The sequence below is a fragment of the Pollachius pollachius genome, assembly GCF_949987615.1.
Source record: "Pollachius pollachius genome assembly, chromosome: 17".
Taxonomy (NCBI): domain Eukaryota; kingdom Metazoa; phylum Chordata; class Actinopteri; order Gadiformes; family Gadidae; genus Pollachius; species Pollachius pollachius.
The window spans coordinates 12,054,874-12,072,522 of NC_136950.1; the positions used below are offsets into that span (position 1 = coordinate 12,054,874).

General features: G+C 47.9%; 1 protein-coding gene across 2 annotated transcripts in view; it reads left to right on the forward strand.

Annotated features, from left to right (window-relative positions):
• The window catches only part of mpp7a (MAGUK p55 scaffold protein 7a), a 119,795-nt gene extending 106,371 nt beyond the window's left edge, over window positions 1–13,424 (forward strand). For both annotated transcript variants that reach the window (XM_079754361.1, XM_079754362.1), the window contains 4 exons: window positions 525–618; window positions 2,790–2,898; window positions 5,177–5,320; window positions 11,477–13,424. In XM_079754361.1, the coding sequence (XP_079610487.1) occupies window positions 525–618; window positions 2,790–2,898; window positions 5,177–5,320; window positions 11,477–11,656 (527 nt within the window). In that variant the 3' untranslated portion in view covers window positions 11,657–13,424. The remainder of the gene's footprint in view (window positions 1–524; window positions 619–2,789; window positions 2,899–5,176; window positions 5,321–11,476) is intronic.
• Window positions 13,425–17,649: the final 4,225 nt, after the last annotated feature.

Below are 17,649 nucleotides of genomic sequence, written 5' to 3' on the forward strand. Positions count from 1 at the left end.
TGCTAATGCTAAACGCCCCTGCCGTCTGCCGAGTCCTGCGCCACAACATTACAGGAGCCAAATTTAATAAAGCTCGGTATAAAAAAGTGCTGCTTGAATGTCAGCTAAGTGTCTGAGTTCGGTGGCACAGAACGCTACAGGTTGTGTATTTTATAGCCGCTATTGCACAATGAAATATACAAGGGTTGGCATGGCTTGGCGAGTGGACACACAGCCATGGTAATAAGGGCCTCTGTTCAACTAGTTTCTTCCCCAACAGTGAGTCAGACATGTCTGGGTTTGAGGTAATCGTTCCCTTTTTTCTCTGTTGCTCAATCCCTGCCCTACTCTCACTCGCACTCTCTTCCGCTCTCTTTCTCACTCTCTCTCTTGCCATCTACCTCTCTCTCTCTCCATCTCTCACACTCTCTCTCCATCTCTCTCTCTCGCTCTCACTCTCTCTCTGGTTCTCTCGCTCTCTCTCTCTGGTTCTCTCTCTCCCTCTCCCATCCCCCCTTCTAATTCCCTCATTCCCTCTCTCTCAGACACCAGCCGGGCCAAGAAGAACCAGGAGAGTGACGGAGTGGAGTACCACTTTGTCTCCAAACACCTCTTCGAGACGGACATCCAGAACAACAAGTAGGTCTCAGAGCGCGTCCCGCCTCAGACACTGCCGCCGTCCAAAGGTACAGCCGGCTGCCCGCGCGCCGCGTTAATGGAGCAGGATATTTGCTCTTTTAGCGGCAACACATCCATCTCCGTAATTGGCCGGGCGGCGGTGTTGACAGGCTACCAGCCGGGGCCAGTAACAGATCTCTGGCCCTCGGGAGACATCGGGGCCCCCGAGGTGTCTCCTGTCTCGACTGCTGCTCTGCTTCCTCCTTTACCTTTCCCTGTCGCCCCCCGCCTTCACTCCCCGCGTATGACCGTCTCCGGAAGCCGGCCTTTAGAAGTTACTGTGTGCCAACCTTAATCCATCATAAATGATCAATAGATTAAACTAAAGACATTCCATCGGCCCGAAACCCTGGGGTGTTTGTCCCACATCGGGGGGGTTGGTGGGCGGTTACACATTTAGCCCGTGTTTGCGGCGTTGTCTGAGGCATGCAATGTTGTTGTGCGACCGAGTCGGAGGGTTGAGTGGCAGAGCTGTGATGTGGTGAGGATGCGTGGGGAGAGGGGAAGGGCTGCAGGGGGGGGGGGGGGAGGCGCGGATACGAACCCGCCTCCTAAATTACTAGGCAGGCTAACTGGCGGTCCGGCGAGATGGCCTCGGTCGGCGGACACGGCTGGACGCACTCGGCCCAAAACAAGGCCATCGCGTGGAAGCCCGAGCCGAGAGTGACCCAACGACACGGAATGAGGCGGGGGTGGGCAGGGAGGACACAGGCTGGCTTTTTCCCTAGAGAATCCCTGTTCTGTGTCACACATGGCTCTGCTCCAGCCTCCCTTAGCCCAGTCTCCAAGCTTAAAAGATTTGGCTTTTTCTTTTTTTTTTTTTTTCTCTTTTTCTTTTTTTTGCACACAACACACGCTACTGTATGTGCTCTTGGATAACGTTCCCATCGTCCAAAAACGAGGCTTGTAAGAGCACTTTAAAAGCCTCCTTGTTGTACTCTTGCCGGGGCGCCCGTGTAAACTCTTCTTACATGGGCAATTACGGTGAGGACAAGTCGTTTTACATGGGCATTACTCACACGCTCGCTTCCAATCATTTGCAGAACAATCATTGGCGGCCAGGACTGTGAGTATAACACACAGCGCTCTGAAATACTTTTCCAGTCGTTAATTCCCCTTCGCTCTTTTGCTTTTGCTGAGGTTGGCGGATTGCTTTTCTCGCCCTTCTTGTTTGGGTGTAAAAAGGCCACTTATTGGTGTGCACGACTGGCACGGCCCAACTGCGTTCTGCCAAAGACTGCTCCTCTCCACATCCATCACCATATACGAAATACGCAAACAACCCTTCGCTCCAATGTGTGTCTTCATCAGTAGTTAAGAATGAGATTAATCTCTAGCGGGTGTGAACACAGACAGGACGTGAGGGTGGGGTTGGATTGTGATCGAATCCCCCTTGCAATATTCCATTTAATCGCTAATCCTTACACACTTCCCAAAAAACATCACTTACTTTTTCATATTGTTCTGATCTTGTCCCCGGTGTTTATTTATCGTTTTACCAAACACATTCCTTTCCACCATTCGAATAATCATTAAGTATACCCCATAGCATCTGAATATTCGTTCTTAGGCCACCATTCGGGCATCCAATAATATTTACACCTTGACCTGTAATAACAAACAGGCTGCATCAGAGTCTGGGCTGTCACGCCACATTAGAACGGCTGCAGGGGTCTCAATACACGGCCTTGTTCCCCCGTAGCCGGCCAGCCAGCCATCCATCAACAGCATTGTTGTTTTATGCCTTGCTCACTATGACCGGTGAAAAAACACCACTGTTCCACTTCAATTTAGAGTGATGCAGCAGTGCCAGGTCTTTGGCAGCCCGTAGCGGTCCTTCCATCAACATGCTTGGCCTTTTGTGCTCTCCACGTGACCGAGAAAATATAAAGAATGGATACGTTTGAGTGCTGAAATGAAAGCGCCGACTGACCAATGAGTATCCACGTATTTCTGTGTCATTTTCATAGTGGTACTCAAATAAATGTGTTAATCTATGCATTACTTCTCTCTCTCTCTCTCTCTCTCTCTCTCTCTCTCTCTCTCTCTCTCTCTCTCTCTCTCTCTCTCTCTCTCTCTCTCTCTCTCTCTCTCTCTCTCTCTCTCTCTCTCTCTCTCTCTCTCTCTCTCAGGCTGGTTGAGTATGGCGAGTACAAAGGCAACTACTATGGCACCACTCTGGACACCGTGCGGGCCGTCCTCGCCAGGAACAAAGTGTGCCTATTGGATGTCCAGCCACATGTTAGTGACGCCAGCCCGACGTGCACACACACACACACACACACACTTGTGTTTCACCATGTGTCATTCCTTCTCATTCCCTTCCTTCCTCTATCTCAGATGCACTAAATTGTTAACCTTTGACATATCCTTCCCCACCTACCTAATTAGAATATCTCCTTCTGTTTATTCAACTCTTTATTTTTCTCTTATTCTCCCTCTCTTATTCTCTCTCTCTCTCTCTCTCTCTCTCTCTCCTTTGCTCTCTCTCTCTCTCCCCTTTGCTCTCTCTCTCTCTCTCTCTCTCTCTCTCTCTCTCTCTCTCTCTCTCTCTCTCTCTCTCTCTCTCGCTCTCTGCATGGACCTGCCCTTAAGGTCCTAGCCTGCTCTCTGGCTTACCCAAAGTGGGTTAACGCAGAGGGGCATTGCGGAGGGAGCAATTACAGTTAATTTCCTCCATTTGAAGCTTTCCTCTTTGGCTTATGTGTCCCGAATGGCAGGGCAGTGGTGACAAGCGGCCCTAAACAAGTGCCCCACTCTGCCTCACCCCCTACCCTACCACCCTCCCCACCCCCAAGGCACCGACCGGCCGGGCCCCTGTTATTCGGGGGGGGGTCCGAGGCCCTCATATCAACCCCCCCCCCCACCCACCTACGGCTCCCAAGAGCCTCTCCTCATATTTGTTTTTCCTTTAGTGGATAATAACACGCGTGCCCGGAAAGATGCCATTATATGGATTAGGCTGGCGTGTGCCCAGACCGCCGCGGGGCCCCCAGTAAGGCCGGGAGCCGGTCGGGCCCCCGGAGCAGAGAGCCAGGCGTTGGGGGGCGTGTGGGTGTATGTTGGTGACCGTCCCAGGAATGTGTGTGTGTGCTTTGGTGTGACCACTTGTGTGTGTGTGTGTGCCACAGAGGGATCAGGGCCTTAGCTCTCTTAATGGGGAGAATTTGGTTTCTCAAATATGAAGAACCTGGATTTAAGACCCTCCATTCCCCCCAATGATGTTTGGCCGAGCGTTTACCAACTGTATCCCGTTTCACATAACTGCGCACGGATCGCGGGTTATTTTGATCCCATAAGCACCACCGCAACCCCTATTCACCTTCTATTACCAACTGTAGAATAAACAACACCATTTAGAATGGAGTTCACGTTCACCATTCACGCTAAACGTTACCATCACCAGCCATATATATATCTATACTCACGCTGTGTGTATGGGCGGGCGCGGCTTATGGAGTAACACAGCCGAGTTGGCTGGTGGGGGGGGGATGGCGGTGGCGTGTGTGACCGACAGCAGTGATCAGGTCGATCCCCCCTCCCGCTGACTGGTAGCAGGCCTTTCATTTCTCGCCACCACGGACACAGATGTTGCTCTCGTGTCTTTCTTACGTGTTCCTCCACCACTCTATTTTTCAATTATTGTTTTCTTTCATATCCCTTGTGGGTTTGGACCACAGGTTTCGGGGCCAGTCTGCGTTCGCGGGCCCCAAACACAGTGCTGGAGCGAGGTCCCTGCACGAGGCTAACCAGGGGGCCCCGAACAGAGCTTTCGATCACGCAAATCTCTTGTCAGTTGCGGTTTTGTGTTCCCTATATCGTTTTACAAGATTGATACACATAGTCACACGCACACAAACACACACACACACACACACACACACACACACACACTGTGAGTACATTCATGCACATAGGATTTAAGGGTACAGGCCTCACTCACATCCTGTTATTTATTACAACAATTTATTTTATTTTGGTCGATTCAGCGTTCGCTCCTTTCCACCCAATAGCTTGTTGTGTGACCCTTGTGCTGGCTGACACAGCGTGGTCACCTCGAGGGTGTGTCATTATGAGTTTCTACGCTGCAGTCGGCCTACAGTACTGCGTTCTGTGCTGGTCCAAGGTCACCTGTGTTGACCTTGTGTGTGATGTGTTCAGGTTTTCAAGCTATGGTTGTGTTTAATCTCACCGCTAAATAACATGTTGGGATGGTCCATCTCTAGAAGTAATTCGGCAAAAACTAAAATGCACATGTATGCTACACGCACAATGTGTGTGAAGGTATGCTGATGAACAATAATGTCTTGGCACAAGAATAGACACAAGACACAATGATTGGGTTCAGTGGAGCATGATCAAGGGAAGACACACTGATTCATTTACTTGACAACTTCAAAAATCGTTCCTGTTCAGCACACCTACGTGATGGTGTATTATCTCCACCTGTACACACGCATCGTCAGTACATCCAACCACGTCCTGCGGCACCTTCCTCACATGCCTCCCCTCTCTGCAGACATTGAAGCACCTGCGGACCGCAGAGTTCAAGCCCTTCGTGGTCTTCGTCAAGCCCCCGTCCGTGGAGAGACTGAGGGAGTCCAGGAGGAACGGGAAGGTCATCTCCAACAAGGACGACCACGGCACCGCCAAGCCCTTCATCGTAAGACCTCTCCTCCCTCCCTCCCTCCCTCCCTCCACAGTGTGCATTATGGCATACAACTAGTGCGAACTATGCACTGCTTAGTATTTTGATGCAGTCACAAACTGGCTAAGTTTAGTGACAAAAAGTGAGTTCAGACAGAAACTAAGTGTCAAAAGTTATCATGTCCTTATCTTAACTAGCCAAAACAGAACAAAGGGCATCAGTAATGAAGATATGTTAAATGGTGATAGCAGAACATAGGTCATCAGTAATGAAGCAATGTTTAATGACCAAAACAGAACATAGGTTATTAGTAATGAAGAGATGTATTGGTGAGAGGATTGTAGGGTGTATGAATGTAGAGGAGAAACCAGGCATCAGTTAAATAGCTGGTTGAACCCTGAAAACAAAGAAAAGGAAAAAGCTCTAGAAGAGATCGTCAGAGAAGCAGAGAGTCCTAGAGAGAACGAGACAAACCAAAGGGCTTGAATAAACCTGGACACAGATGGACTATATCACCTGACCAAACCTTCCTCTTTGCTCATTGGTTGACCCATTAGCACAGAGAGACAACAGGCAGAGAGGGAGAGACCGTCCCACTGCCAATAACTGTATTACCTGTGGTTAAGAAGCTGCAGTTGGAGGCAGTTTATTTCATTGTTTCTAACTGACCATAGGCACATGAGAAGTGCAAATATTCATAGCCTCAGTATTATAAACGGACTCTATTTATTTAATCATTTCCAAAATGCTGCCAAATTGTGATGTGGTAATCCCTTACTCAGCTGCTATGCAGAGACCAATAAAAGAGAAGCTTAGGTTCGTATTGTTAAATATGATTGAATCTTTCTTCTGTTCTATTCACATCATGCATGATGATAGATTTCCAAAGAAGCTTGGGAGTTCTGGAAATAGAGCCAATTCTTGATCGTACTATTATTTCACTGTTGCAATGTGATCTCCATTTAAAGGAGGATTAGGCCTAATCGGCAGATGCGCCGATTTATGATTTTCTTTACACAACCACCGATGTGTGACTGTAGGCAATAACCTTTACGAAAATACAGCCAAGCCCTTGACTTTACTGGAACACAGATCGCCAGCACAGATAGCGTCTGAAGACTGAGATGGACGTTGTAACACCTGGCTTTACTCAATGGTCGATTTGGGAGAGAAAAAAGTCTAACCTTATCCCACATGACATGCATAGAAATAAATATATAAGTGTGTGTGTTATCATCTTTGTGTGTGTGTGTGTGAGTGATGATGTCATCTCTTTACACACCTTTCCACGGAGCCAGCGGCGACACAGGTGTGGCTGATTAGTGGACCTGCGATGCGCACTGAGATGGTGTTGTTTGGGGGAGGGGGGGAGGGGGTGACGGACGGGTGATGGCTTCCCCATTCTCTCACTGTGGGGGGGAGAGAGGGGCTGAGGGGATCACTGATGTGCAATGTAAGGCATGGTTGGAGAGAGAGAGAGAGACAGAGAGAGAGAGAGCGAGAGCTGTAAAGAGACATGAAGCCTCTCCAAGTGCAGAGCAAGAAGCCACAGGCAGAGGCAGGGACAGGACAAGGCAGGGAAAGTGCTTTGTGGATTTATAAAGGTTCGCAGGTGTCCGTCCCCGGCCCGGTGGGAAGCACACAGAACCTCCCCCGCCGTCCCCCCATTATCTGTTCTCAACCCCCTCGCTCATACGGGATGACTCTATGGATACTGTGTGAATCATCCCACTGTGTATGTGTGTATGTGTATGTGTGTGTGTCTTACATTCAATCACACTCTCCTCAAGGCGTCGACCATCCCTGTGCGAGGTCAGCTCTAATTCAGAACATCCCTCGCACAGCGGCGGCTGTCTGACGTTTTGGCGTTTTTCTCTCTCTTTTCGTTTTTTGAACGCGCTGTCAAACCGTCAGGAGCGTGACACGTCAAGAAGTCAGCGAGCGTACACACACCGTAACAGCAGGCGTCACAGCTGGAACGTGAAAAGAACAAGGTAGATAGTGTTCAGTTGTCTGGACAACGCGTTGACTTGCCTTGCTAACAGTTACACAGACAGCCAGCAGGCAGGCGGCGTTATTGCACAAAGGCTGTTGCTACGATCCACGCTGGTTGGAGTTATCCACGCGTTATTAATCCAAGTGTTCTTTTGAACCCTTAATACCTAACGCCTATTCACTTTTATAATGTGACACAAAATGTTACATGGTCAATGCTTTATGGACAATTCCTGTAGCCACAGCAGGGTCTTTAGACGGCGTGGCCACGCTACATCAGTCTCTGACTCGCTCGGCCGTCATCCGTCACAATCGCTAGTCTCCTCTGCATTTTATCAGAACCCCGGCCCCGTTCTGCAACTGTCTCCGCTCAGGGTTGTTGTGCTTTTGTTTTTGTTCCCCCCTCGCGGTTTCCAAACCTTTGGATTTTGTCCCATCGTACCTCTTATATTGATGAGAGTGAGTGACTCCATACATTTGTAGTAGTAAGTACCAAGAAATACAAGTGGCTCTGCTGGTGAATTGAAGTGTTAACTGGTAGGGAACGGATCTGGTTTGTTGGCCGAGCGGGGAGTGATTGAAAATCAATCATAACACACTCTGTTCATCAGAAAAATAATTGCATCGCTGCTCTACCATGCAGAGGTTTGGCCAGACTCGATTTTGTAACACTATACTATTTGAATCTAAAATTGACAAATCCATTTGACCGTTCTGTTGGATTACTGAGATACTTTTGCACTTTTGGAGACTTTTCTTGTTTGAGATCTTAGCAGTCAGTCCAGAACATTGGGGAGATGCCAGGCATGGCCTCGAATCAGTCCGCAATAAAAAAACAATGTAAATCCCTTTTGGCACTATTAGGAGTGCCAATTAGTGTCCATGTTATACAATACCTCAATTATACAATAATAATCTGGTTATTGGTCACTTAGCTTTAATTTCACAAGAGACAAAATTGCTTGCTGACAGTGGAGTGCATTTTGCTCAGGTAACCAACTCAAACCACAATGGGCAGCGACAGGTCACCACATATTGGCACGAGAAAGGGCCCAGAGAGAAGCCATTGTTTTGTGAATACAGTCTGTGTCTCAGACACATTTTATCCAAAGCCAGCTATTTTTGCTTTTTTTAGAGAGAAAGAGAGAGAGGGGGGAGTGAGTGGTCTGCTTTAATGATTGAAAGGCAAAAAACAGTCCCTTCATTGTTTTAGCAGGGCGCTCTTGACTAAAAGCCAATTGTTATAGCTGGAAAAATGCTAGGCGTCGGATTCCAAAAGGTGTAAAATCATTCTGTAGTGTACCAGAGCTAGCTGACATAATATATTATGAACTTGTAATGTGGTATTCGCAAAAATCACCACGTAAACGGTAGGTCTAGAGCGCAAATAACTTGACTGAAAGGAATGTTGGGTCCCTGTGAAGCCAGAGAGGATTCATTTTTCCTTAAAAAGGGACCCTTAAGGTGGACCAGTTCTCCGTATTTGTAAAGCTATTTTAACACTTACATCATCTTAACACCGAGGACAGGTGTTTTTTATTGCAGACAATAAAAGTCTATTTTTCCACGGAGGCCTTGGCTCCGGCCCAGTGGTTTGGACCGGCTCCTGCTATCGGCCAGAGTTTTGAGTCGTCAACAGCGGGGTCTTTGGACGACGTGTCCACGCTACGTCTGTCACTGCATCACTGACTCGCTCGACAGTCCATCCGTCACGATCGTTAGGTCATCTGGTCTGTCTCCTCGGCATTCTCTCTGAGCTCCGGCTCCGATCTTCCACCGTCTCATTTCAGAGTTGTTGTGCTTTTCTTTTTGTCCCCCCTCGCGGTTTTGGGCCCTTTGGATTTTGTCCCATCGTCTTTCCATCGCACCTCTCCATCACCCTGTCCCCAAAACCTGTCTTCTAGTGGAGATTGATCTTCCTTCCCCCGGCAGGGCTTGACTAGACGTTCGACAGACGGACACAGCCTTCCACCGGTGAACATGGAAAAGACTCCCACACCAAAACACAGCGGCCTGGTCTTCAGGGGCCTCCCCTGTTGTCTGAGGTCCTTCTCCTCGCTCGCTTATCTTAGGTCATTCTCCTCACTTGCTTTTCTGAGGTCCTTCTCATGGCCACTGCCGAAGCAGGGTGACAGACGTTGACCTTTCAGGGTTGACTTGTAATCAGAGTACATTCGAATACAGTTCAGATGGACAACATCTATACCATCACTGCTTGGGGGACAACAACTTAGGCATATTGATTCACCTGGCAGTGGTTCAGCTACTTTTGAGGGATGTTTATTGCTTAGATCAAAAGTCATTCTACCTAAGTCGCGCTTGGCAAAACCACTGTCTTAAATGCTCTTTGTTCGGAGTACAAAAGCAACCTTTTCGCTACACTTATTGGCATAAAGAGGGACCGGTTATTCAACCCACGCCTCATTAAGAGCAAGTCCTAGAAATGTGAATCCAATGAGAACCAGAAAGCTCATAAAGATGGATTTATCTTTCTTCCCTACAAGCTAAACAGCAGGATATTTTAATGCAGATGTATTTGCGTGCTCAATCATGATGTTTTACTATGAGTGAAGAGTTTAAAATAGGAGTTAATATAAACCCGATCTATCATGGAGCATGTATCCATTAATACAGAAAAGGAGCCAGCAAAATCAGTACATCCGCTCTGTCCCCTGAGGTGGAAATTGCCACAACCAGAATGCCAATAAAGAACCACCCTGATGAGATACCTGGGCATTAATGTGTGGGCTATTAACCGGCCCAGCATGGACCCATGGCAGACAGGGCTCCCTTGAAATCAAATCAAAGTTAGACATGGGTTCTGCCCCTTGATGGACTCCACCTTAGAGGAATCAACTGAATCACTACGCCAGCTTCAGGTAGGATACTCTGTTCTGTCACCAACCCTGTACCCTCACCTGTATGAGGTTTTAGGGGCATCAAGGACATGACATCAACAGTGGATGGAGTCGATATTACCACTTTTCAATCCCTTATACAAAGTGGATAAAAGTTGTGAGGAAAGAAATTTGCAGTACGCAAAATAGGATGGAATAGACGGTATCTCTGATCCAGAAATTCAGCATTGCTGTAGCTGAACCTATGAGGGGAGACAGCACAGCACCTGGGCCCAAATACAAAAAGTCGAAGGGGCGGACATACGCCTTGTTTCCTGTTTGGTTACAGCTATAAGCCCGTACTAACTCAGAAACTGCTTTTCCCCGATTCTGTTCTCTACCTGGTTACCCTCTGAACGCTACTAATGACTTTTTTGCACTACCGCCATGTATACTATGAACTGCAGCACTATGATGGCACTCTTTTTGCACTACTGCCTTAACGCCATGTGCATAGATCTATGATAGCTCTGTTGCAGGACTGCCATGCTTACAATGGCATTTGCACAGCCTGATTGGACGAACAAAAGGCCCCCATTGGCTGTGATTGGGCTCGTCTGCCATCAGACTTTTACACGTTTATCTAAAGTCTGATATGTGAGACTAGAGAACACGTCACTAATTTAACTTTATGTTCTACTAACCGCCTTTTCCAAGCCAGCTAGAGGCTAAATACTTTCACATGACCTAAGCGTCCAAAACACCAAAAGTGGCCTCGTCCACAAGCTATTATTGCTCAATCACACGTACAATAACTGACTGGCATGTAACAATTATGTATGCTTTACGCGCCTTGTTATGTTTTGTCGCTTGCATATTTTTAGTATTTTTTTATTTTCTTTGCGAATCCGATAGCCGTGAAAGGGAAATTACGAAAATTCCTTGAGGTCGGGTTGTTGTAGGAGGCTCTTTTAGTGCGTGGTCTTTGAGCGGGGTTCATGTGTGGTATAGCCGTACGAGACACTTTGTTTATTCAAGTTTATATTTGTGTGTTTATGGCCGTGTGATTTGTGTTTACACTATGTGAGTTTATCTGCCCTTTTTGGTGTATTGTGGCGAGTTCATCTTGTTTGACACAGATGGACAATGACATGAACCTCCATGGCAACAAGGTCACAGATAACTTATTTTGTTCGCTCTCTTATCTCTCTTTCTCTCTGTCTCTCTTTGTCTCTCTGTCTCTCTTTCTCTCCCTGTTCCTGTCTCTATCTCTGTTTCTGTCACTCCCTGTTTCTCTCTCTCTCTCTCTCTCTCTCTCTCTCTCCTCACCCCCTTGCAGGAGGAGGACTTTGAGGAGATGGTGAGCGCTGCCCAGGTGATGGAGAGCCAGTACAGCCACCTGTTTGAGCAGGTGATCGTCAACGACGACCTGACCACAGCCTTCGGGGAGCTGAGGCATGCCCTGAGGAAGATAGAGACCGAGAAGCACTGGCTCCCAGTCAGCTGGACTCACTCCTGAAGGGCCGCCCGTGGACCTTTGGTGGAGAGAAATGGAAGGGCTTTCACACAAGTTTGCAGGGTTTTGATACAGGTTAATACAGGTGGGCAAGCATAGGTCCTGGATCGGACCCTGGATCTCCGAGGGTGACTATCGACAACAATAGAGTGAGGTCAGGCGTGGTCGGCAGAGGGACGAGGGACTGAAAGCCTGCGTCTGGATCACACATTTGTTGTTGTTGATCCGAAACTGATCTGACGGACTTATGTGTGTCTTCAGTCGGTTGAATGTTCTTCTCCGTCCTGGCCGGGAATCTCCTGAACACTGCACTGCACCTATTATCAGCAGTCTTTTTAGTCCGATAGATAGCCAATCAAGCACCGATCTCTTTTAATTAGTCTTTTGTTTTTAATTTTTAGATGCTTTTCTTTATTTTTCTGAGTGGAGGGTTTCAACGCCCATGTCGGTGAAGACCTCTGCCACTGTGACGAAAAGCAAGAAATCAAAGAAAAACTGCCTTCTTACAAAAAAAATAAAAATCTGTCTCTGTGTGCTTTTAAAATGAGTTCATGAACTGTTGAACCAATGTCAAAAGAAACATGGCCAGGTACAAAGGGCAGTAGATGTAATAACATTTTTTTAAGGAAAAAAATAATATATAAACATTTTAATTATTTTTTAGATGCTTACTTTACCGACCTTTTTTTATATGCATATTTTGACCATGGTCTGTGAAAATCTCCAACCTGTGACGGCCTAACAACCGTTTCAACCCCAAGCCATCATGGGGCGGTGGTGTAAATGAAATTCCCCCAGCCCTGCCTCTTCTCCCAAAAAAAGCACAAAGAGGAGTCATTCTCTTGAGGTGTTTTATATTCCATTAAGGAACAATTTATTACCGACGCCGCCACCCTCCACAGAAAGGTTTCCCACCATAACAAGTCCACTACATATAGCACTAGCCCTCAGCTCTTTGGCTATGCTGGATTGGAAGAAAATGTTCAGAGGCCTGAACTTTGAGTTTTACGACTTAGAAATACCAGCGGAGAAACGCCAAGTAGCCACCTGTGAATTCTAGTTGGTCATAATAGGGAGTTTATGGGTGTTGTTTATTTTTTATTTGAATGCATCGTCAGTTTCTTATATATGTTCATATGCGTATCTCTCTGAACATCTGATAATGATTTGCATATTTCGGTTTTGTGGGCTACTGATGTTGAGACGTTTTGTATAGATAGGATAACGGGGTAATTGCTTTCGGAGACACTGCTTGCGTAGTTGTTCCCGCTTTCGAAGCCCTTTCTGTATACATGTTCAACCCATGGTAGTCCTTCTTTTGAAGTGTAATATATGAACTGCTTATATTTCCTCATTTCACAGAAGAAAAAGATTTTCTACACATAAGAAAAAAACGTTAGGCCTTCTTTTTATCTAATTTTCACAATGCACATATTTTCCACAGCTTCAATGACTATTGGTGGTGTTTATTTCTCAGGTCCCAAACATTTTTTTGTCCACGCTTTAGTCTATCTCTGTTGAATTCACTTATTTTTGCTAAATTGTCTTAATTTATCTAAATTCCGCAAAAAGTACAAGGGAAATCTAGCACAAGATATTTTTTGTCTATTTCTTTGCCATGACATGACCATTGCGATGCCACTAAATAAGTTCACATTATATTATAGTGGTTTATATTATCATTTGATGCACATCCGTGTTATCTAGTAATATCAGAGGTTTACAATTTGTGTATTTTTTCTCTTCCTTCTGTACTATATTAAATATTGTATATGAGGCATATTTTGTGTCCGAGTCTCTGAAAGTTTTCTCTTTACCTATGAGACTTTTTGCTGTCCCAGACATGATCCATAACAGCTAACAATTTACTGCTCTAGGGCGCTTCTCATGTCTCCTTAAACTCTGTCCCATAACAGGCATCCCTCTCTCACGCGTGGACGGAGGTTCCTAGTACACAGTTGTGCAAACAGAGCTCACGCACCCTTCCTCCAGTCTACGGGACCACGCTGCTGGAGAGCATAACCATGAGTCACCGACATGTCATCCAACTTGCTTGCCTGGCCCAGAATTCAATTTGTAAATCCTTGAGTTGAGTTAAGCTCATATACTCAATTAAGGATTTCCAAATCATACGGGTCATTAGGCAGGAAGTCCGACTCATTTGACTCCGTGTCAATACCCTGCAGGGTGAAAATCCATCCGCTGTGGCATCAAGAGTGAGCGATCCGATGAACCCCTGTGTTCCCCCACAGCAGGGGCATGCATTACTAACTCCGGGATGTCACAGGGCATTTAAACACAATGCCTCCCAGGGGGGCTGTGTGTGTGTGTGTGTGTGTGTGTGTGCGTCTGAAGAATATTGCACAGATGAAAGCAGTGGCAGGCGCTCACTTGATAGCGTTCCAAAAGCGGATCACATCCCCTTGCCTTCCAGGCTTCCTCCCCTGTACGGGAGAGGAAGCTGTATATTCTTTTACAGCCCAGTCAGAAGAAGGGGTAGGCGGCGGACGGAAGGTCAAGCAGAGTTACCGTCGGCCGCAGCTCAAGACCGACCGGGAGGGGACAACACATCTTTCCAGGGACCTCTCTTATAACATCGTTCTCTCAATCCGTCTTTCTTCCCAATTAGCGTTATTGGGTGACAAGGGGGAACGGGTTGAGTACCGCTACGAAGCCCCTTCTTGATCTGCAGGGACAGGATAAGTGAATGAGTAGGTGACGGAGGAGAAAGAAATGCTTGTTTTCTTTTTGTCAGGCTTTTTCCCCTTATCCTAGCAGAGCATCAAGTTTAACAGGCCATGTTTAACACGAGACAACCGCCGCCGCTTGAGTCACATTGTTCCGCTTACGGCCCTGACAGGTAAAAGGGGCTCTAAGTAAGTGTCGATTTACAGCTCGTTTCCTCTCTCACGTCATAACGGCCAAAGCCTTAGCCGCCCTGGGACGCCGTCCGGGGGGAACCGCGGCGCTCTAAAAGCCTGCCCCAGTGGTCCGACTTGAAAGGGGCCAGGAAGATATAATTGGCGAGTACTCCTCTGCTGTCTTCCTGCTTTAGGTTAAGTGCTTCAACCCCCTTGCCCCCCCCCCCTTAAAAGTGCTGAGAGTACGCCTCACCCTTCAACGGGGAGACCCTGTGTCCCCCCCCACACGCCATTACACTGAAGCCTCTGTCTCTGCACACCCACTATCTCATCGACCGCCCCCTCCTTTTGTGTTTATGTGACCAATGTCTGCCGTAGGTTGTCATCAGGCTTGTTAGTCTTTCCCAGCTACGCTCAGTGTTTTAATAGCACTCCTCAAGGAAGACGGGGGGGGGGCATGATGGTGGGGCTGCTCCGGAAAACACCGTTCCTACTGATGTGTCATCACTCTGCGCTGCCTGTGATGTAGCCGGGAGACGAATGCGAGGAGGAAAGGTTGTTTTCATATGGTGAAGAAACGCTTGCTAAAAGATGTACTTTTCTTTTAAGGTTTTGTTTTCTCACCCTGCTGCGGTTCATACGATGAATCTGACTAGCAGAGGAGGAGAGGGAGAGAGCTGAGCCTTTTCCGAGGCCAGATAATCGCTCACCTCGTACCATGGCTTATATACATGAGTAATGATGTAAGTGGGACAAATAACGTGTGTGTGTGTGTGTGTGTGTGTTTGGGTGTGGGTGTGTGGTTGTGTGGTTGTGCTTGGTCCATGCACGTTTGGGACTCATATGCATGCATGTGATTAAGTGAGGGAGAAATGGAGGTATATATTCATTTATATACCTTGCAGAAAATTGCTTTGCCCTAAGTAGAGGGAAGGGAAGCAGCTTGTCCTTATGAATCTCCAAATAGGTCAATAAAAGCCTTGAGTTCCCCTTTGCTCCCTGACAGATTTAAGATTACAAATCTGCTGCTTCCTATTTTGTCAGTCTCTTAATGGCATGCCGCTCCGCGTGGGCAGAGCTAAAGGCACAAGGGCCCCACAATGGCTTCCCCAGCTTGATGTAAACATTTACAGTGCACCCCAAATGACATAGAGCAACTCTGCCTCCTGTCCCCTCCCCCTTTTCTCTCTCTCTCTCTCTCTTTATGTCTGCCTCTCTTTTTTTCTCTCTCGCTTTCTCTCTCTCTCTCGCTCTCTCATTTTTATGTCAATGACCCATGTGTATTAACACAATGTTTTAGGCTGAGACGAGAAGAAGAGTGAGAGCAGAGGGGCACATGACTGGAGGGGGGACGAGAGGAAGATGACGCCGAACACACGTAAAGGGAGATTAAGCTGTGGAAAAGCCCAGACAACCGGTCCTGCGGCGGTCGGACCTTGCCTTGCCTCTCCCCGCGTCACTGAGGTTCTTGCAGCCGTTATTCAGAAACCATTAAAATGTGAACATGGGACTCTCGCTCTCCCGACGCGCACACCACAATCACTCTGATTTACGGGGCTGAATTACAACGTCTGGACCAATGTCCCGGTTGGCGCTTGACGACGTGATAGGTCCGGCCTCCGTCACCACATGACAAATTGCGTATGTCCTCGCCATGGCCATCGAGAGACAAGAAAAGGGGGGCAGGAAGGCAGGGAGAGGGAGCACGATGAAGACGGGATCGAGACTCGTGCTGAGACCCGAGATGTCTCATAAAGGGTCTTATTTCTGTTCTGGTCTCTCAAGACTCTCATTCAGTCTCTATGTCTCTCGCTCTCTTTCTTTTTGTCCCGACTTGTTCCACCGTGCGGCCGCTGCCTAGCCTTTCATGTGGCGACCCGGTCCATCAACGTGGCTTTACGGCAGGAGCCAGCCAGCCAGCTAGCAAGCCAGCCAGCCAGCCGGCCAGCCGGCCAGCCAGTCTGGTACCCGCTCTGTTATCCTCATTCCTGGTTACTGCCCTTCAGGGGTAAGACAGAGAGAGAGAGGGAGGGAGGGGTGCATGGTAGACCCCTCTGACCCTGCTCTGGGGCCAAGGCATTTCAGCCCACTCTCCTGCCTCCTCCGCCTGCTCATTAGTCCAGCCATTGCCTCATGTCTGCAGGCAAAGGTTACCCTCGTACCTTGAGCTGTGTTCCTTAATCACTGGTGCTTTCAGAGTGAGCGGGAGAGAGAGAAAAAAAACGAAACACTAAATGAAGGAAGGAAAGAAAGAGGGGGAGTGAGTGGCTGAGTGGAGTGAGCGAAAGGTGACCAAGGGATGCCCTTGTGTTTTGTTTTGCACCCTGATGAGAATCCTAACAAGCCTAAGAGCCATGGGAAGGTCAGTCATCAACACAAGGTGGAGTGTGTGTACACACTGCTTGCAGGGGCGCGTAGGGTCAACTCCACGTGTGTGTGTGGGTGTGTGTGTGTTCGGATCAGAGGGTCCTCACTGGTTGGGATTCCGCTGACATGTTTGGAGGTAATGCAGGGCCACAGGCCGAGCCAGTGCACACCGTGTGTTTTCTTAAACTCTCGCTGTGCCCCTCCACCGGTGAGTCTCGCTGGCCCCACACCAGGGCTGTTTTAATTACACGTCTTGGGGCTGTCGTTTCAGAGTCAGGGGGGCTGAGGAGTTCACAACCCCCCCACCCCCAGCTAGTGTGTGCTACAAATTAGCGCACGTCTCTCTCTCCGGTGCCATGGCTTCCTCAAGTTTTGACTAGTGAGCACAAAGAAAAACGATTATGAAAACAAAAACGACTCTCGAGAAACAACTTCTCCCCGAAACCGGGTATCGCCGGGACTGGGCTGTTTTTACAACAATGTTGCATTCTCTGTAACACGCTTAATTTGCATGGGGGCTTCGTCCCCTTATCGGGCAGAGAAAAACAACCAAGACATGGAAATGTAAGTAGCAGAATAGCTTTTCCTCATCCACTAACCATACACAACTCAGGGGGAATGTGGCGGTCGGTCCAGCTGGGGGATGAGTGAGGGACCAGGAGCGCCGTAGTGAAAGTGAATATCCGTCGTTGTCAGGCAGCGACCCTTGTTTTTCTGCACGGCACCGGCCCTTTGCTAGACACGTTGACCCCGCATAATGACGGTAAG